The sequence below is a fragment of the Pelophylax lessonae genome, assembly GCF_965119305.1.
Source record: "Pelophylax lessonae genome assembly, chromosome: 5".
Taxonomy (NCBI): Eukaryota; Metazoa; Chordata; class Amphibia; order Anura; family Ranidae; genus Pelophylax; species Pelophylax lessonae.
The window spans coordinates 511,004,786-511,027,074 of NC_138772.1; the positions used below are offsets into that span (position 1 = coordinate 511,004,786).

The window sequence follows — 22,289 nt, forward strand, 5'->3', positions numbered from 1 at the left end:
GCGAACAGGCATTCCTGCAGTTGTGGGCTCCCCCCCATGGCCCAAGGGGCTTGACAGCAGCGCAGAGCCGACAGGCGCTTGCCACCTGCTAAGTTCAGCGGTGGGATGCACACAGGAATTGGGACTAATGCTTGGTTGGGGTTAGGTTGCTGGGCAGATGGGGCCCCCCAGGCAAGTGGGGCCCCCGGGCAACTGCCCAGCGTGCCCATTCGGTAAGATGGCCCTGCTCACAGCTGAACATTACTTGCACAGATCAAGGAGGTACATAACAGAGGAACTTCACAATCAGTATGTGCAGAGAGAAGAGGAGTTATGAGACAGCTGAATGTTGCAGGCAGTATAAGCAGAGAAGGAAGTAAATTGAGAGATAAACTTCACAGGTAGGGAAGGAGGAAGAAGGAAGAGGAGGAGATGAACAGCTGAAATTCCAAGTAGCATTGACATAAGAGAAAGAAAGACATTGACTGATGAACTTTACTTACAGTACATACAGGAAGGGTAGGAGCTTAATAGCTGAACAGAATGTGCAGAGACAGGAGAATTTAAACAAGAGAATTTCAGTAGTAACAGGAGGAGGAAAGGAGATTGACAGAAGAACCTTTCTCTATAGTTGAGATCGATTGCCAAGAGGCAGTGGCCTAAAGTGATACTAAAGTTTCATTTTTTTTTTGGTTAAAAATAACAAACATGTTATACTTACCTCCTCTGTGTAGTGGTTTTGCACAGAGCAGCCCGGATCCTTCTCATCTTGGGTTCCTCTTCGGCACTCCTGGCCCCTCCCTCCTGCCGAGTGCCCCCACAGCAAGCAGTTGGCTATGGGGGCACCCGAGCTGAGCCGCTGCTCTGTAAGTCCATTTAGACCAGAGATCCTCAAACTACGGCTCTCCAGCTGTTGCAGAACTACACATCCTATGAGGCATTGTAAAACTCTGACATGCACAAATATGACTAGGCATGATGGGAATTGTAGTTCCTGAACAACTGGAGGGCCATAGTTTGAAGACCCCTGATTTGGACACACCATTCAGAAGCGGCCCCTCTCTTTCCTCATTGACTCACTGTTTTCGACTGACAGCAGTGGGAGTCAATGGCACCCGCTGCTGTGTCTCAGCCAATCAGGAGGTAGTGTAACAGAAAGCCGAGACTCTCATGCAACATCGCTGGATTGAGATCGGGCTCAGGTAAGTATTCGGGGGGGCTTGCGGGGGCTGCTGCACGCAGGTTTTTTATTTTAATGCATTGAATACATTAAAATAAAAATCCTTCTGCCTTTAACCCTTTTTACTGCTTCAATACTGGGCATTCTTAGCATGTAAAGTGGGTGTAATTGCTGTATGACTGCAAGCAGTCAAATAACGGCAAGGTAAGAGTGTAATTTATAAAGTGCAACCAATACCAAGGCCAAATACCAATGCCTAGAAGCTGATGATGGTTAGGAAGAAGAGTCCCTCTTCTGGTGGAGATAGAGGACCACACTCAGACAACATGTGCCATGTGACCCAGGCCCCCCATGCCTCATGGGCTCCAGATGTGCGTCTGGATTTCCAGAGCCCTAATCTGAACCACAGGAAACTCCATGGCCTCTGAACTGTGCTCCAGGCATTTGGGGGTTGTTATAGACTTTGATTATGGGGTGGAGTATAAAGATCTTAAATAGCCCTCCATGTGTGCCAGACCGGCAGGTAGAGAGTGCAGAGATTGACCTGGACAGCAATGTTTAACAGCCCCAGCTGTAGGGTTTCACCACGTGGAGTAGCTTGGGACCCACCTATACATTGGTGTAAGGCCTAAAGCAGGTGTAGAGAGGGTTGTCAACAGATATTGGCCAAGTCAGGATGGGTCACCTCACAGGTGTCCGTACATGTAAGGGAGACTAGGATAGTGTGGGGGGGGAGGGTCCAGACTCCATACCCATAGTACGGTTTTAAGGACAATGTCACTTCCCTTAGGTCCCGACAGGAATGAGTTGATAAGTGGACATTCTCCCCCTGTGACACAATAGATACTGCCACCTTGTCCATGGAGGGAAAAGCGACAGGGCCCCCCACCCACCCACTTATACTCACCTTGCCAGCACTCCATTGCTGCTCCTTTCCTGGTGCTGGCTGGGGACAGACGCTAGAGGTAGCAATGATTTCAATCACTTTACTTTATTACTTTATACATAAAATCCATTCCTTTTAAAAAAGGGATATTCTTTTGTAGTCCAAAAATAATGTTTACACAGAAAACCACACATATGAGCAATACATGGAAAGAAATGCCCGATCAGAGATTCAAATAAAAATGGTATTCTGAGTATATTCGAGTATTTCCAGTCCATGGATATAACCAACAAGTCATGTAATCTATAACTAGTTACTGAGAATATATATATATATATATATATATATATATATATATATATATATATATATATATATATATATATATATACACACATCCCACCATTACTATTGATCCACTTAAATGGGCTCCCGACGCCTGCAAAAGAAGTGTTCCTTCATCCCGCCTGTCTAATTCTAAGGTCAGCACAATCATATACTGTAATTATGTATTGATGCAATTTGATACAGATGTAATATTATGATTGTAATGTATATATTTTTTCACATTTCTTTAGTGCAGCATCTACTTGGTCTTTGTAATGCCCTGATGAAGCATTCATTACGAAATGCGTTGGCTTATCCAGGGACTGTTAGACTGCATATACATTGGGATCCGTTGGGTGTGGTATTTTGTTATCGATTTCAAGTAATCTGTACACACACGGACCTATGTACTACTCTTTTAGTCTTTATATGCGTGTTGTTATGTGATGTCATAATTGTTTTTTACCGTTTTGTACAATAAAATGATTATGTTTTTTAAATGGTGGTGTTGTGTTTGTATCCCTACAACCATATACATGCCGATATAGTCCCACTTTTTGGGACCTCTCTTGGTCCTTAGTCTTGTTTTGTTCCATAGTTACTGGGAATACCGCTTGTGTATGAATCCATGTTTGGACATTTCTTTCCATGTATTGCTCATATGTGTGGTTTTCTGTGTAAACATAATTTTTGGACTACAAAAGATTATCATGTTTTTAAAAGGAGTAGATTTAATGTATAACCCAGATAGCAAGAATAACTTGCCACAAATTTGAGGCAGTGTTTAATTGTAAGTCTTGTTAACTTGCTGCATGATTTCAGTGGCTTGTTGCACACTTGCAGAGCACTTGAAGCAAAAATTCTAGTTGGCACTTTTCCAATTTGTAGAAAATTTGCATGGCAAGTCTCTAGCAAAGTGGCAGTGGTGAGTCCACAGCAAGAGCTCTGCAAGTCTACAGCATGAAAATTGAGTCACAGTAACCCCTGTGGTGGGATGACTATTGCACAACATAACTGAACCAGAACTTGCAGCAGAGTTGTAGATTGTTTGATAAGAACGTTGATCTGGAGTAACGCAACGTGAACTTCCTGCAATTGTGCAACAAACCTGTGAGGCCTGGCAAGTCTAGCAATATCTTAGGAAGTCATTTTCAAACTTGCACCTCAATTGCTTGCTTTCTGCAAAGAAATAAAATCTTATCTTATACTATGTTGGTTGCCTTCAAAATCCCATAAAGAGGAAACCTAAGAAATCTTTAGGTGAGAGGGATGGTGGCAACCACACTCACAGCCACAATGACTCTAATTGAGTGTGTTTCAATTTCTTGTCTTTTGATTGTCTGCTAGCCCTCAAATACTACCATGGGTGAGGGGGTCAAATTCTCCCTATACCCTTAAGTGTTAGGTATGGTTGCTAACTGCGGAGGGGCAAGGAGTGGTAGGGGAGTGCTGTCTATAAGTGTGCCAGGGGGACCTTTGCAGAGATGTATAGTAACGAAGTAGAACTACTTCACTACTGTACTTAAGTACTAAAAGGCGGTATCTGTACTTTATACTAGAGTATTATTTTTTTCTCCAACTTCCACTTTTACTTCAGTACATATTTTTGATGAGTTTAAATACTTTTACTCCGATATTTTTTTTTTATGTGCTGCATCGTTACTCGTTACAATTATAAAAATGTTACAAATCATTCCATTCCACACCAGCACCGCCGCTGACTTTTTTTACTCGAGTCTCACTGTCTCTGAGACTCACAAGTCACGACCAATCCCCGACCCGATGCGATGGCTCAACGGCAGAGCGTCGCCGCCTATGCTCCCTCCCTCGGCTCGGCCCGAGTCCCGCCTCCTGCTCGGCTCTCAAGTGAAGTGGTGGTGGCGAGAGAGGAGAGACACCTGCCTGCGGAGTGATCTCTCTGGGCCCTGGCTGGGGGAGGGACTGTGAGTTACTAGAGTCTAGACTACTAGACTGTCTCTGGGCACTGTGCAGCGCGGCCACCCAGCGCGGGAGAACTGGATGGAGGTAGGAATATATTCTTCTTTCAGCAGGGGGGGCTGCACTGGGGACTGTGGAGCAAGAGAGGCTGTAGGACTCGAGACAGCCTAAGGTAGGAGAAGTAAGAACTGTCTTGAAGTCAAGTCACTCACTAAGGGGATCGGATCTATTCAATGGGGGGAGGGACCTGCCCTGGCCTGCCCTAATCTTAGGGGGATCTATAATGGGAGGGGGACCCTGGCCTGCTCTAAGGGGGCTCTATAATGGGAGGGGGACCCTGGTCTGCTCTAAGGGGAATCTATAATGGGAGGGGGACACTGGCCTGCTCTAAGGGGAATCTATAATGGGAGGGGGACACTGGCCTGCTCTAAGGGGAATCTATAATGGGAAGGGGACCCTGGCCTGCTTTAAGGGGGCTCTATAATAGGAGGGGGGCCCTGGCCTGTTCTAAGGAGAATCTATAATGGTAGGGGGACCCTGGCCTGCTCTAAGGGGAATCTATAATGGTAGGGGGACCCTGGCCTGCTCTAAGGGGAATCTATAATGGTAGGGGGACTCTGGCCTGCTCTAAGGGGGATCTATAATGGGAGGGGGACCCTGGCCTGCTCTAAGTGAGATCTATAATGTGAGGGGGACCCTGGCCTGCTCTAAGTGGGATCTATAATGGGAGGGGGCCCTAACCTGCTCTAAGGGTGATCTATAATGGGAGGGGGACCCTCGCCTGCTCTAAGGGGATCTATAAATGGAGGGGGACCCTGGCCTACTCTAAGGGGAATCTGTAATGGGAGGGGGACCCTGGCCTGCTCTAAGGGGATCTATAATGGGAGGGGGGCCCTGGCTTGCTCTAAGGGGGATCTATAATGGGAGGGGGACCCTGGCCTGCTCTAAGGGGGATCTATAATGGGAGGGGGATCCTGGCCTGCTCTAAAGGGATCTATAATGGGAGGGGGACCCTGGCCTGCTCTAAGGGGGATCTAAAATGGGAGGGGGGCCTTTTAACTACTTTCTTTAATTACTACATAACACAATACTTGTACTTTTACTTTCAGTACTTGAGTAGTAAATTTTAAAATAAACTACTTGCAATATTTAAGTACAAAAAAATGTTGAATATTTTAGTACTTCTTCTTAAGTGTGGTGCTTAAAGAGCACTTCAACTTTTACTCAAGTCACTTTTTTGATAGAGCACTTGTACTTTTACTCAAGTCTGGGTCTCTAGTACTTTATACATCTCTGGACCTTTGCAAAAACACTCACTTTGCCCTTCATAGCAAAGGTAAGTGTCTTTTCAAAAAGAAAAGTTACTGTTAAACAAATACTAACAGTGATAAGTCAACCAAATTTTTTTTTTTAATAAGGAGCTAAGCTGTCTTCCCCGAGGTGGCTGCCTGGAACTCAAAATAGAAGACAACGTAGTCCCCAATGAGTTGCTGCCAGATATATATATATTTTTTTTTAATAGGGAGCTGGAAGTACATTTTTACATAAATCTTTAAAATAATTTATATTAGGCTAAAAATAAATTATGGAGTTCAGCCTTTGTCTAGTCATCATGCTGAACCTTAGGGTGGAACCTGCACATTGTGCCAACTGAGCAGACAGCTCAAATGAGTCAAAGTGGCCACCAATGAGATGTTCTCTGGATGAGTCCATCACTCCTAACATGTTCCTGCCTATACCACAAACTCCCATCACCTTTCACAACTGCCGGCTGCTATCCTCGCAATATGGGGAGAGGCAAAAAAACAGAAATAGAAATTGTCATTAAACCTTTAGCAATCTTCTAAACTATGTTTTAAAGCTAAAGTGACGTTGTTGTGTATAGTAAAGATGTCGGTCTGTAAGATATTAAAGCATTCCTGTATACTCCTTGTTCATTTTATTGTTTTTTTCAATATTTTATTGCACTTCTATTGATTGCGCAACACCAAATATGGTATAGGTTTATTTGTTTTGAGAGTTAAAGGTGGACACACTCTGTCAGGTGAGGAGAGCAATCATTTCCTAGCCTCAGTTAACCACTTAAGCCCCGGAAGATTTTACCCCCTTCCTGACCAGGGCCTATTTTGCGATTCGGCACTGCGTGATTTTAACGGACAATTGCGCGGTCGTGCGACGCTGTACCTAAACGAATTTGAGGTCCTTTTTTTCCCCACAAACAGAGCTTTCTTTTGGTGGTATTTGATCACCTGTGCGATTTTTTGATCATGCGCTATAAACAAAAAAAGAGCGTCAATTTTGCAAAAATAACAATATTTTTCACATTTGTTTATATGAAATTCCCCAAAAAAAATGTAAAAATCAAAATTTTTTAACATTTTAGGCCAATTTGTTTTATGCTATACAGTATATGTTTGGTAAAAAAAAAAAAAAAACCGCAAAAAGCGATTGGTTTGCGCAAAAGTTATTGCGTTTACTAGCTAAGGGAAAGATTTCTGTCATTTTTTTTGCAATTTTTTTCCCGGACTGCGACATTGCGGCGGACAGATCGGACCCTTGACTGACATTTTTGACACTTTTGGGGTTACCAGTGACATTACTACAGTAATCAGTGCTAAATATATGTACTGTTACTGTAAAAATGACACTGGCAGTGAAGGGGTTAACTTTTTTTGAGAGGGAGGGGTTAAGTGTGTCCCTAGGGGTGTGATTCTAACTGTGATTGGATGTGGCTACTGGTGTAAGAACAGAGATTAACGGTCCTACATAGCAGAACCGTGTGATCTCCATTCTTACACAGGGAAGAATGACAGGCAGCTTTGTTTACATTAGCCGCCTGCCTTTCTCACGGTGTAACAGACGATCGCGAGTGACCAGTGGACATCGGGTCCGCTGGGCACACACGCGGGGGGGGGGGTCCGTGAGGGAGCGGGAGCGCGCCTCTTGCGGCACGCGCTCGCTCCCTAGAGCCTCACAGGCTAGCGACGTAGCCCTACGTCGCTTTGCCTGTGAGGGGCTGACCGCCGCCGTAAATAGTCGTGCGGCGCTCGGCAAGTGGTTAAGGCTAGTTTTTTCATATTGGGTTTTGGCACTTAATTTAATATTGTGCTGAATATACACCGGTTTTTATTTTGTGCTGATTATACACTGGTTCTAATTTTTACTAAAATTAGTATTGCCTCTATTTTTCTGATTGGCAGTATGAATGCAGCAGAGAAAAAAACATCAGGTGTCCTGCCATGCCAAAACAGGGCTGTGGTTTTGCAGCGGAGTTGTGTAAATCTCAGAACTGGATAGATGACATATCCATCTTTTGGCAGTAAAACCAGCTTCCATATTATGCAATCTATCTGTGTAATTAGCTGTTTGCCTGGAGCTCAGCTTTAAAATTAGACAAAAGGCATGCAGGGAACCCAGAAAGTTGTGGAAAGAGATGACCAGTAGACAGGCAGGACTCATTACATGAATGGAGATGTTTTTTTAAGTAGGCTTATATTGGATTACCAAATAGGACTATTGTTTGCATTTCTATTACAATGCTGACGTTTTATTAAAATGAAAGTGTATGCTGTGACCAAAGAACTCCTTTATTGTAAATTCTTGTGTTTTTTTTTTTTTAATAAAACAAAAGATGTTATACTTACCCCCTCTGTGCAGTTGGTTTAGCACAGGGCAGCCTGGATCCTCCTCTTCTCGAGTCCCTCTTCTGTGATCCTGGCCCCTCCCTCCTATTAGGTGCCCCCATAGCAAGCAGCTTGCTATGGGGGCACCCGAACCGAGCTGCAGCTGCATGTGTTGATTCAGACACGGAGCTGCCATTCGGCCTCGCCCCCTCTCTCCTGATTGGCTAACTGACTTTGATTAACAGCAACGGGAGCCAATGGCGCCACTGCTATATCTCAGCCAATCAGGAGGCAGAGTCCCGGATGGCTGAGGGACTCTGGATATCGCTGGATAGAGATGGGGTTCAGGTAAGTATTAAGGGGTTCTGGGGTGGCTGCTACACACAGGAGGTTTTTTATTTTAATGCATATGTAGCACTACTCCCAAGGGAGCTGCTGAAAACAGGTTCCCCTGGGTTACCATTAGCAACAGTAGAACATTCAGACATGTTTCCAAGTGGTTTTACCTCAGACAAGGACCAGTCCAGTTTCTTTGGTTTTTATGTTTTATTAGGAACTTGGATAGGAGAAGGGATGAGTGGGATACTCCAATAACTGAACTATGCGCAAAAAGGCAGGGACTGTACAGAAAATGCTGTTTAAGTTAAATGCTGAGTAACTCTGAGTTAAGCTAGTCACAGCTAGGCCGCTTAATCTACTTTGCCTTTAGACTGTGAAAGAATCCTTTAGCTTCCTAAGGCACTCCTTTCCTGAGGTAACTGTCCTCTAAAGTAGACTGTACATCTGTGCAACTTCAGGGATCTTCCTGGCGCCCCCTTTACCCCTGAATCTTCAAGGCTTAACAACTCGGCACCCCCTTTTACTGTATCACTCTGGGTTAGCTGACTTCTGGATCCCCTTGACCCCTCTGGAGTGGTCCCCTCTCTTAGGCAGACCCCTGGGAAGATTCTTGAGTACTCCCGATACTGTTTTTCCAGAAGTATTCTGCCCAGCAGCTCCACTTGGTCAGCACACACTGGATCCTCTGCCCACAGCTCAACCGATGGTCCCTAGGCCGACCACCTGGACCACCTTTCTCAGCAACAGAAGGAGAGACAGCCGTCACCCTCCTCCTGGGACCTGGCTTCCCACCCAAAGACACCCTGTCACATGCCCCCCTCCTATTTATGTCCAATCCCAGGATGTATTGCAGGCATGCCCTCCCACTGTAACTGACATAAAACAGAGTGTGCCACTGGCTGGGTTTCCTCCACTGTCCAATAAGGTTCCTCATTGGCTGCAGTGGGGACACTTCCTCAGATCCAGTGAATCACACTTGGAAACATGTGACAGGCTAAACTAACAGATCAAACCCTATTGATAAGCAGAACAGGGTCACAGATATGTTTTACCTAGCACCTACCTAGGAGGGTGCTACACATAGAATGCATTAAGATGATAAAAAAACTTCAGCCTTTACGACTCCTTTAAATCAATAAAGGTCTATAAATATTGGAGGGGGGAGGGGTACCGCGCTTCAGGGAAGTGGTATAAATCAATCAGTATTAAATATTAATAAAAACACTCCAAATAAATAATCAATTATTGTGATGGTGCTAAAAAATATTCAAGTATTTTCTGCTAATTTGTGGGTGTAACTCTAAAATATTAGATAATTAAATAATCAATAAATCTTAATGAATCTCTCTTAACCACTTAAGCCCCGGAAGATTTTACCCCCTTCCTGACCAGGGGGTTTTTTTGCGATTTTTTACTGCGTGAATTTAACGGACAATTGCGCGGTCGTGCGACAATGTACCTAAACTAATTTCACGTCCTTTTTTTCCCACAAACAGAGCTTTCTTTTGGTGGTATTTGATCACCTGTGCGATTTTTTGATCATGCGCTATAAACAAAAAAAGAGCGTAATTTTTGCAAAAATAACAATATTTTTCACTTTTTTTTTATATGAAATTCCCCCCCAAAAAAATTTAAAAATCTAAATTTTTTAACATTTTCGGCCAATTTGTTTTACACTACATATGTTTGGTAAAAAAAAAAAAAAAAATCGCAAAAAGCGTATTTTGATTGGTTTGCGCAAAAGTTATCGCGTTTACTAACAAAGGGAAAGATTTTTATCATTTTTGGTGGTTTTTTTTTACCGAGTAATGGCGGCGATCTGCGATTTTTTTTGCGGTACTGCGACATTGCGGCGGACAGATCGGACCCTTGACTGACATTTTTGACACTTTTGGGGGTACCAGTGACATTACTGCAGTAATCAGTGCTATATATATGCACTGTTACTGCAAAAATGACACTGGCAGGGAAGGGGTTAACTGTATTGGACAGGGAGGGGTTAAGTGTGTCCTAGGGGCGTGATTCTAACTGTAGTGGGACATTGCTATTGGTGTAAAAACAAAGATCAACGGTTCTACATAGTAGAACCGTCTGATCTTCATTTTTACACAGGGAGAACTGACAGGCAGCTTGTTTACATAAGCCGCTCTGTCTTTCTCCCGCTGTACCGGCGATCGTAGTGTGACCGGCGGACATCGGGTCCGCCAATCACACTCCCGCACTCCTCCGTGAACGAGTCGAGGCGGGCGCGCGCCTCGGCGGGCGCGCGCTCGCCCGCTATTGGCTCTAGAAGGAGTGACAGGCGAGCGACGTAGACCTACATCACTCTGCCTGGCCGGGGCTGACTGCCGCAGTAAATATACTGTGAGCAGTCGGCAACCGGTTAAAAAATATACATATAAAGTGCACCAGTGCTTAAGGAATAAATAAACATATAAATAAATAATATTACTATTATTTTCAAGTGATTAAAATAATTTAATCGAGGTGATATAATAATTAAAATAATCTCATATAGGTGACGGTGTTGTGCATGAACAGTAAAACGAATGAATCAAAAATCTGTGACAATATAAATTATCATCACGTGAAACAAATGTGAAATATAGTCCAAATAAGGTCCATATAACTCATACATGAACGAGATATTTTCCAATGATCAGTCCGTAATGAATAAATAAAGTTCTTAAAGTATCTCCACACCACACCATGTGATAAACATGCCACCACTTCCCTGCTTGGTTCAGACTCACCAGATACATCTGCCACACATTCTTATGTATGGCAAATAGAGCATTGTACCCCACAGGGTTGCAGCAAGGAATCTCGGTAATCAGCCAGTAGCAGTGAATCACAAGTCGCTCATGTGTAGGAGAAAAAGAAGAGCTTTTCTTGCTTTCCGCTGCAGAAACGTCACTAAGAAGAGCTTTGGAATATGATATTGGATCGTTCTGTTACCTGGCAAGGAAAGCTTATACGATGGACATACTAGCAGGTCCTTCACAGGAATCAAGCATTAGATGCATCCAAAAAACATTGGTGTGAACAGGGAATTAAATAAATGCATGGTCAGTGAGCTATGGCCATAGATGGAACAAAATTCAGCCAGTTCAGCAGTGACCGGGCAAATTTTAATCCATCTATGGCCTTCCCTAATGAGCAACTTCTCATGAACAGGCTTGTTGGAACATTTTTGTTCAATCAGTGCTACAGCCAATGTTCTTGTGTGGATGGGGGAATCCGTTCACTTTTTTTTTTTTTTTCGAAAAACTGACCCATGTATGCCCAACTTAAATCACACTAAGGACTCTTTCACACATAGGTCCATTTGTCCGTTTTTCATCCATCCGTTGACGGATGAAAAACAGACATCAATGCATCTCTATGTAAAAACGGATGACAATGGATGATCATCAGTTAACATCCGTTTTCATCCGCTTCCGTCAATGTCCGTTTTTTTGAACGGCTGAATGTCCTATTTTTCATCCGTCAAAAAAACGGATCGGACGAAAAACGGATGTAAGCGGACAAACGGTCCGTTTTTCATAAAAAAAACGGACGAAAAACTGATGAAAAACGGATGGAAAATGTATGAAAAAATGTATGGAAAAACTGATACATTTTGACGTGACTGAACTGATGAACTGAACAGACCGTATGTGTGAAAGGGGCCTAACGAGTTTAGTTGGTGATCATGCACTGCATTTGGGTCAGACATTGGTCTCCTGGGTCAACAAGTCACAGAGTAACTGGCTATGCTTAGTAAGTAACAAGAGAGTGTAAATTAAAATATACCAAATTGCAGTTAGCACTTTAGGCAGATGATTACAATAACATTGAAAATCAAAAGTGACCCTGCAAAATAGGGAGTTCATACTTACCTCTCCCACACTGCCGATCTGCATTGTATTACAGAGCAGGGGCGTAACTACAGGGGTTGCAATTGCAACCGGGCCCCGTGCTACAGGGGGCCTGTGCAGCTCCCCTGTACACCTGGATAGGAGTGTCGGGGGCAGCATGTAGAGAAATCACTGTCCTCTTGTAGCTGCAGGATGAAAATGGAGGAGGTTGATTCCTCTGTATGCTGCCCCCGACGCTCCTCCTATCCAGTTCACTTGTGTCTCTGGGCTCCTGTGTGCTCCCCTGGTCCCCCCCCCCCCCATTGTGCTCCCTTCCCTCTCCTGACGGTTGCTGCAGGGGATGTGTCACAATAGAGAACCAGGAAGGGTCAGTAAATATGTAATTTCCCAGCTCCTTCCTTTCCTGAATGGACAGAGTCATAGTCAGTGACATTGTAAAAAATAAAATAAAATGATAAAAAATAATACAGTTAAATACCAAAAAATAAAAACTACTGACACCAGTGGGTGAACTTTCAGGATCTGGGCCCTGGCATTCCACCACCGTGTGGGAAGAACCCCAGGCTTGAAGGGAAGGGCCCGGCCATGGGTTCGGGGGGGGGGGGGCCCTTCATGGTTTCTTGCACTGGGGCCCTGAAGGTTCTAGTTACGCCACTGTTACAGAGAAAGAGATGCCTAAAGAATCTTTTGGGGGTGTCAGATTCCTGGACCCCGATGTACTCTGTTGTTCCTCTTGCCGGGCCCCACAACACTACAGGACATCTCAAAGCGTGTCAGATGCTAATTATTCTTAAGGTAGTCGTATCTCTGCAATACATCCCAGCTGAGTGGTGAGGGAGAAGTCGGGAGAGGCGAATATTAACGCTCTCCGTTGCAGGAGCCACTTCATATTATAATTTTTATTCTAGCAGCAGGGTCACTTTAACATATATATTGTAAAGATCTGTTTTATATATGAAAAACACAACTATATCTTGTTTTCTATAATTGTGCATGGTAACAGAATACACCAGTGAAATAGGTTATCTCAGTCACATGGACGTGATACTAAAAGATCAAATCTTTGACCTTTGGATATATTCACAGGTTATAACTGTAGATTGAGAATACTGATAAGATTTTCACCCTATGTACCAATTTCTTTGGAAGGTCAGCAGTGGTTGCAGAATGAAGCCTTCCCTAAAGGTAGAGTAATTCCTGACAAAGGCAGACTATTCCTGTGCTTGGTGTATAAGGTTGGTATCATGTTAAAGAGCTTAATGAAAACAGGAGCTCCAGTGGTTGAATGAAAAAATTAAAACCTCTTTCTTTTATTTTTTTTAAACTTACATCTGGGGATTCTGACAATAGCATGTTTACTTTCCAAGTGTTTTAAGGACATAGTGATTCCATGTTTCGAAAACAAACATCAGGACCCAGATCTGAACCTGCAACCTCTGCTGGTTCTGCCAGTATTTCTTTCTGCTGATCCACCTGAGATGCTGGACAGCTCACTGGACAATTCCTTTAACAATCTTGCCTTGAACCTTGTTTCTAGTGAACCTTGAACCCTTTGTTTCTCCCATGAATTTACTATTTAAGTCATGCCTTTGCACTTCCTGTTTGCCAGATTTTTGTGCTTTCTCCAGCCAATATCTTGCTCTTGTCACTTCTGCTGCTGTCTGTATCTCTGTTACCGCTTGTTACTGACTACACTTCTGCTTCATCTTAACCTGTGACCACTTGTCAAACAAGAAAAGATTTGCAATTAAAGCCTAGTTAAAAGGAATTCATTTGAGGGTGTATTAGTTGGCATGCAGATAGATAGCACTTGTATCCTACAAAGTCTATAGACAGAACAAGAATCACAGATCGTAGCCAAACAATGCAAAGATCTACATAGTTGGAGATGACTGGCAAAAGTGAGGAAAATACAATTGTATGGAGTCACTGGTGAAAATATAGGACTGCCATAGAGATGGAAAAGACACCAGCACTTCCCACAATGGAAACTAAACCAGCAATAACCAATACAGTAAATAAAAATGAAAGACGACATTTCATCACAGCACTGGATATCCTCTAAAATTGTAAACCCCTGAAATGAAAAATGATCAATGCATATCTCTCTATGCCGTGTACCTGCCTTAACCCCCACTCAAAGCATTTAGTTTGATTTCTGCCCTTTTTGTCATTCCTCAGCTATCTGCAAGAGTCACTTCTGACAGTCCCAGACAATCCTGGAAGATGGCCCCACCCTCATCCAGCACCTCAGCTGAGCATGTTTCCCTATGAGACTGTGTAGAGGGGTGTGTCCATTCCCCCCACTCAGCTCCCTGCTCTATGCTGTGCAGTGCGTGACTTCAGATCCCCGCCTTCTGCCTTCTGAAGCTGATAAATACTGTGTAAATTCTGTGATTTGAATGGCTTTAGAGAAGAAAGGGTTGAAGAGAAACAGGTACAACTTATACAGGAGTTATTACGTCTTTGTGTTTCACCTGAGGCTAGTCACTTCACTGGGTATATGTACGGGTTTACAACAACTTTAATTACTTCTACTGACTTTGGCATATATTATTTGAATTCGTGAAATATTACGAATTTTCTTTTGTAAAATTAGAAGTTTTTTTTTTTTATTTCATTTAAACTTTTTGCAAACAGGAACAAGTAGGACAAAACAGTATCTAAATCTGGCTGCTAAATGTTTTTTTTTTTTAATCTGTTGTAATGCACATTGGAAGATGAGAAAAGGGGTTTATGTTGAACATACCCTGAAGATTACAACCAGTATGCAAAAGACATTCAAATCTACAACTACCAGCAATCCAAATGGATCCATAAACAAAAATAAAAAGCACCACATGAATGGATTTCAGCTATTCATTTCCATGTAATTGCATTTTTACTTTTGGAAAGAGAGAATGCGAAGGTCATAAAATGGACTCTGTAGACCAGTGTTAAGAAGTCAGATCAAATTTTTAGAAATTTCTTCAAATAAAGAATACGCAAAATCGGTCTAATTTTATTATAGTGATTTTTATTTTGGACACTTTGAAAGCGACCAATCCTCTTTAAAAAGTGCCTGTACTGTGGCCTGCGGTCTCCCTGTAACAATCTTTTCCCCATTTCGGACTTACCATATCTTGTTCTGCATTGTTAAAGTGACAATAAAGTCAATTTTTTTAAATAAAAAAAGCCTGCTCTGTGCTTCAATAATTTATAGAATCTTCACTTTGCCCTTCTTCCTGCAGTCCCCACTGTCGCTGTAGGCTCCAAAACCCCCTTTGGGTGCCTCCTGTATCAAGCTAAATGCTAAAGTGGCATCCCTGCATGCATGCTCCTATTGGGTCCTGTGCCAAGCTGTGTGTGCCCATAGACATATACAGCAGCTTGTAGGCGGGTGCAGTCTGTATTCTCCACTGCAGGTGGCGCTCAACCGTAGCAGCAATGCAGATGTGGGAGGAAGTTGAGAGGAACTTGGTTCCTCTATGTTTTCCTCAGTCACAGGGAGGCAGCTATCCAATTGGATAGCTGACCCTGGTGGCCATCTTTTGTCAGGCAGAGTCTAGTTAAAGCACCGGCTCTCCAGCTTGGCACGCTTTTTGCGAGTGGCTAGCATAGGGAAAGGGACCCCTTCTGTCAGGAATAGTACTAGAGATAGCTTCTACCTTCCAGGAAACCTTCTCTTTTTGGTGCGGACCGGACAGACCGCATTCTGTTCCTCCGTGGCAGATGCTGAAGGCATCTTCTATTCTGCATCTCGTGGGTCCACTGCTGTTTCAGTTGTAAGTGGCTCTGGTCGGGTGTGTACCCCACCGGGCCTGTTGCTCCGGTCGAACTGTTCTACAATACACTTTTCCCTCCGAACTCGGACTATGTGTGTTTTCTGCTCACCACACAACGCTGCACCTAACTCACAGGCTGCAAGTCACAGTCCCAATCCATCCTCCCAGGAGCCTATGGCTCCCTACCCTCAGTTTCTCCTTTGAAAGCAGAAAGTGAGGGGAACAGCGCGAGCCAAGGACTGCACTGGAGAGATGACATGAAGCCAGGTAAGTGTTTAGGGGCAAGAATGGGGGAAATGGTAGGACAGGTAGTGGGGCATTTTTTTACGTTAATGTATGCACCAAGCTAAAAACAATTTAGACTTTAGTACTGCTTTAAGGTAGTCATCTTAGTAGAGGCAAGGCTTTGCTTTCTCTTTTCAGAACTACCAAACCTTATTAGTGGTAATCTATTAAAGTGATTATTGGTGGGTGGGGAATGCGCAAGAACCAGGAGGCAGAGGAAAAACAGAAGAAGCAAAGAGATTCTTGCACTGCGGGTCCTCAGGTACAGCTTTCTCTCCAGCGAGCAGAACTGAGAGCTGCACAATAGAAAAATCCCCAAATCCCTCTCCAAATTACCGGAGACTAGCAGTCAGAGGCAGCAGTGCCTTGTATGATCTAATACTGTAGATATATAGAAATGAAGCTGAAAGCAAAGAAAGCGCACTGTTATTTTTCAGGAGATATTTAAGGCTAGAGGTACAGTAGGTATTTTAAAGGTACTGCTTAGACCAGGGGCGTAACTACAGGGGTTGCAGGGGTTGCAATTGCAACCTGGGCCCTATGCTCCAGGGGGCCTGTGCGACTCCCCTGTACATCTGGATAGGAGGGGCGGCGGGGGCAGCATGTAGAGAAATCACTGTCCTCCTTTTTCCCCCTGTAGCTGCAGGAGGAAAATGGAGGAGATTGGTTCCTCTGTATGCTGCCCCAGCCACTCCTCCTATCCAGTTCACTTGTGTTCTGCTGTCTCTGGGCTCCTGTGTGCTCCCCTGGCCCCCCCCCCCCCCCCCCCACTGTGCTGCCAGCTTCCTCTCTTCCCTCTCCTGCCGGCTGCTGTAGGGGATGTGTCACAATAGAGAACCAGAAAGGGGTCGGTAAATATGTAATTTACCAGCTCCTTCCTTTTCTGAATGGACAGAGTCATAGTCAGTCACACTGTAACAAAATAAAATGATCAAAAAAAATACAATTAAAATACCAAAAAATAAAAACTACTGACACCAGTGGGTGAACTTCCAGGATCGCAAAGGTCACACCTGCAACCGGGCCCTGGCATTCCACCACTGTGGGGAGGCCCCAAGATGGCAGGAAGGGGGCCCACTGCAGAACCTGTGAAAGGGTCCCGCTGTGGGACCGTAATAAAGGGCCCCAGGATCACTGGGAAGAGCCCCAGGCTTGAAGGGAAGGGCCCCAGCCAGGGGTCCAGGGGGCCCTTCATGGTTTCTTGCACCAGGGCCCTGAAGGTTCTAGTTACGCCTCTGGCTTAGACACAAATAATATTTCCAGATGTACCCTATAAGACAGCAAATCTTTACACTTTGAGTTCAGGTCCTCTATCCGGTATCATTTCACTTGCTCTTTGGTGTTATCTGTTAGCACTGGAAACACTAATTAATATAGATAATAAGAATGACTCTTACCACAAAGTTCCAGTTGGTTTGGATCATGTTGACTAGGCCACACAGGAACACACACAGGTAGAGAAGAGAGAAGAAAAATGCTGTTACTGATACAAACATGACCCATCCTTGTACAACCGGCACTGGCACATTAGATGCTGCTACTAGAATCCAGACAAGGCCTCCAAAAATCTGCAAAATAATTTATTTCATAATTTAGTGATCTGATAAATACAGTAAATACATTATTCTAATTAGGCATTTTAAAATAAAATATCAGTTAAGGATAGTGGGTCTCTCACACTTCACCCCATAAATTTACACGACGTTCTGTAATCTTTTCACTGAATACAGGGCATTCTGTGATTGGATGAGGGTAGGATGGATGAATGGCATTATCTCCCCAATGCCAATCACAGGCTTTGTATTGTGAGATAATAATACATTTTTTCTTTAAAATGGATGGGGTGGAGTGCAAGTGACCCACTATCCTTCAATGTATAGGCAGTTCCCAGGTTACGAACAAGATAGGATCTGTAGGTTTGTTCTTAAGTCGAATTTGTTTGTAAGTCGGAACAGGTATATTTTTTAAAGGCTCATACACACTATAAGAAAATCAGGCAAACATTTTGTACAGTGCGTACAGAACTTTCTACAGCCGATTCTGAATTTTCGTATGAAAATTCTCGAAGGGACAAACTCCAAAATTTTTTCTCGTGCGGGAAAAATAAACGATTTTCGTTTAATGTGTACCGTTTTTGTACAAAAAAAAATAAATAATCAGAAAAGAAAGACTGTGCATGATAAGAAACAACAAAAAAAAAAAAGCCTTTGTTGTGTGAGATTTCTCGTGCAAATTTTCGTTCATCGGATCTGATTTGCTGTGAAACAACGAGGAAAATCAGACGATCGTCGCCCGATTTTCTTCTAGTGTGTACCCCACTTAAGTGTAACTCCAGCCCAAAAAAATTATTTTTAAGTTTTTTTGGATAGCATAGGGACGGGTTAACACCCCTGTTATGTTTGTTTTGCTGTCTGTACCCCTGTTCAGAAGATTTCACCTCACTTCCTGTCCTTATGACAACTGGATTTTGAAAATTTTGTGTTGAGGAAACAAGGATTAGTGATAAAGCTTCGGTGGGGACACCTTTTTCCCATGAGAACTCTTACAGAAGTGAATTTCCCTTCCTAGGGGGAGATTTCCTCTCACTTCCTGTTGTCTCTTTCCGTTTGTAAGTAGGAGTCATTTGTAAGTTGAATGTTTGTAACCCGGAGACTGCCTGTATGCACTTTATAAGATCTGGAACTTTAAACTTCAGCATCAGACGTTTGGAGCCTACACTAGTGACGGCATAAATGACGGGATGAATGAATGAGTTTTACATAACACAGCAGCATCCCCAGATTTAGTTTTATTTTCACTTTCAATGATAACGGTGAACAGGACAAATAACGGGGGCACAGACAGAAATAAAAACAGGTGTTCTAATCCCTCTAAACTTAATGCAAAATGTAAAAAAAAAAAAAAAAAGTTTGCCTTTAGTGACACCAATACCTGGAGTTAGTTTGTTTCTTCCTTTGTTGCATGGGTCTTCCCTATCAGCTCTAGCTTTTTCCCAAAATCAAACTAGTAGATAAATTACCTCCCACCCAACCTGGCCCTAATGGGGATATTGGTGGGACTGGTGGAGGGACTTGCTTTAGGCATGCATTACCAATGTACAAACTGCAACTCTTCATGAAAGCTGTTAGCAGAAGGTAAGCTTCTAAGCGTACTTCCACTTTTGAAGTCAAATTTGAGAAAACCGACTACAGGCGGTCCCCGGGTTACAAACAAGATCAGGACTGTAGGTTTGTTCTTAAGTCAAATTTGTTTGTAAGTCGTAACAGGCAGAGGTGGGGGACTTGAGTCACATGACTTGACTTAAGTCACCAGTTTGAGGACTTGAGACTGGCTTGACTAAAATTAATAAAAGACTCGACTTGACTTTGACTTGAGACAAATGACTCTAAATGACTTTACTTTAAGTTATTAAATATTTTCATTTTCTCAAGATGTGTTGAAGCAAAATTAATGTGCCTGTTATGTTTTTGACACCACAGTCACTAAAAACACCTCAGTGTGTTCTGATTTTTAGGACACTGGCTGTTTAACAATGGAAATACTTAACATGTTTTTAGTGACTGTGGTGTTGAAACATGACCGGACGAAGGATTTTGAGCTGTTTGGGCATTCAAAGTGTTTCTTTAAAATGCCAAGAAAAAAGCACTAAGCGGTTTTGTTAATGTTGAAAATAAAACAAAACCTTTCCTGACCACTGACTTTTAACTGATTTAAAGGTGAAAATTGGGGTAGATCAGTATTTTGACTTGATTTGTCATATATGTGGATCAACATTGAGGATCGGACAATGTTGACTTGACTTGCTTGACTTCTAGCAGGGACTCGACTTGACTTGCTTGCTTTTCGCCACAGTAACCTGGGACTTGCTTGAGACTTGCACATGTGTGACTTACTCCCATGTCTGATAACAGGTACATTTTTTATGCGTAGCTCCAGCAAAAATAATCATTTTTAAGTTTTATGGATAGCATACGGAAGGATTAACACGCCTGTACCAACCTCACTTTCTGTCCCTATGACAACTGGATTTTGAAAATTTTGGGTTGTTGTAGAAACAAAGATTAGTGATAAAAGCTTCAGTGGAGACACCTTTTTCCGTGAGAACTCTTACAGGAGTGAATTTCCCTTCCTAGGGGGAGATTTCCTCTCACTTCCTGTTGTCTTCGTTTGTTTGTAAGTCAGATGTTTGTAACCCGGGGACCGCCTGTATATGTTTGTTATGTGTTCCCATTCACACAGCATGCCTAAATATTTTTGTCTAATATTTCTTATCTTTTAGATGTTTTTCAGGAGGAGGTGTCATGGCGGACTGAAAGTTTTTTTTTGAACAATGTTAGGCTAAGTTACCATAGATAATATAATGAAGGAATATCCAATAAACACGGCCAGCAAAGAAAGGAAAATTCCTACCACAGCGCCACTAGACCTACCGTATATAGGGTATAGCGGTAAATAAAGTAATACTAATAATACTGTTCAAATGATGCAAGCTAAACATTAATGATAAATGACACATAAAACAATGTATATCCGAATATACAGAAACACATGTAGCGCATCAAACAAAGTTAACATAGAAACAGAAAAGTGACGGTGTTCTAAAATTTTGTCAGACCCATGAAAATTCCGGACCTCGTCACTTCCGGCTGGTGCGAGCCCCGGTGCGCATGCACACAAGACATTTTCAAGGTCCGATGAAATTCTAAGACTTGGCGAACAGCTGATTGAGAGGAGGAGGCGCTGAGGTGGGACGCACAGACTGCCGTGGGAAAATTGCTGTCACGGGTGAACCATATGTGCTGGAGACCCCAAAATTGTATCGCAGGTAGCCAAGACGCTCCCCTATAGCTGATAAAAATGTGGGGTCTCGGGGATGAAAGGGCGCGGAGCAGTGACCCCGAGAACTGGGCTCCGCGCCCTTTCATCCCCGAGACCTTTTTTTCTGCCCTTTTTTTATTTTTTGTTACTTTATTGTCCGAGTAGAGATTTATGTTTGTCCCAAGCATGTCTGAAGCCTTTTACTGTTGATGGTCTCACTACCTCTGCTGGAAGTTTATTCCAAGCCTCAACTACCCTTTCAGTAAATAATACTTTCTAAGATTAGTTTCCTCCTGTTAGTTTGAGGTCATCCCCGTGTTCTGGATTTTTGGTTTCATATTGAAAACAATGCCCTCTTGAACCTTATTCACCCCCTTGATGTATTTAAAGGTTTCAAATCAGCTCTTCCCTTTCCCTTCTTTCCTCCAGACTGTACATATTACGTTCCTGAAGTCACTCTCACCAATGTGCCTATAGAGTTAAAACGTGTTTTTCATACATTTAGCGCATGTTAAGAAATGCACCCCAGATTTCCTCCAAGTGATTTTCCCTATTAACGGTGAAGTGTTTTTTTTTTCCACTTCACTGATACCTGATAATCACTTGTCAAACATATCACAATGCATCTACCATGATATATAAAAAGGTGAAGGTGTATGATGGTGGCACTATATTAAAATTTCAATGTGAAGAAATCCAACGTGAAAAGAAAAAAAAATAGCGATCAAAAAATAGTGAATCCAATGAAAAAATATTATGAAAAAAATATAAAGAAAAACAAAAACAAATAAATGTCCATAATAATAATAAAATGTCCTTCAGTGACTGTCCACCACACCACATGCACTGGTGACACCTCTCCTCTTTAGATGTCCACTCACCAAATGAAATTGCCAAATATTCTGATATTTAGCAAACAAAGCAAGCACCCCCTCAAGGGTTAATGATGTTCCACATCAAGTGTCCGACCCTCAATGTTGATCCACATATATGGTGAATGTGTAAAACAAAAGAAAATACCAATAGTGCAAAAACGTTTATCCAAATGTAGTTAAAACAAATTTGTGTCCAAAGCACTCACATTGTACATAATAAAATAGCGCATTAACCACTTAAGCCCCGGAAGATTTTACCCCCTTCCTGACCAGGGCCTATTTTGCGATTCGGCACTGCGTGATTTTAACGGACAATTGCGCGGTCGTGCGATGCTGTACCTAAACGAATTTGACGTCCTTTTTTTCCCACAAACAGAGCTTTCTTTTGGTGGTATTTGATCACCTGTGCGATTTT

The 22,289-nt window shown here is 42.9% G+C and overlaps 2 protein-coding genes across 2 annotated transcripts in view; both read right to left on the bottom strand.

The window, feature by feature from the left end:
• MAL2 (mal, T cell differentiation protein 2) overlaps window positions 1-22,289 on the bottom strand; it is a 122,784-nt gene that overhangs the window by 29,851 nt on the left and 70,644 nt on the right. Inside the window, exon 2 of the mRNA XM_082258228.1 lies at window positions 17,579-17,749. Coding sequence (XP_082114354.1) covers window positions 17,579-17,749 — 171 coding nt within the window. The remainder of the gene's footprint in view (window positions 1-17,578; window positions 17,750-22,289) is intronic.
• LOC309555646 (uncharacterized protein) overlaps window positions 17,767-22,289 on the bottom strand; it is a gene marked incomplete at both ends in the record, with an annotated part of 59,455 nt that continues 54,932 nt past the window's right edge. The window contains one exon of the mRNA XM_082257681.1: window positions 17,767-17,781. Coding sequence (XP_082113807.1) covers window positions 17,767-17,781 — 15 coding nt within the window. The remainder of the gene's footprint in view (window positions 17,782-22,289) is intronic.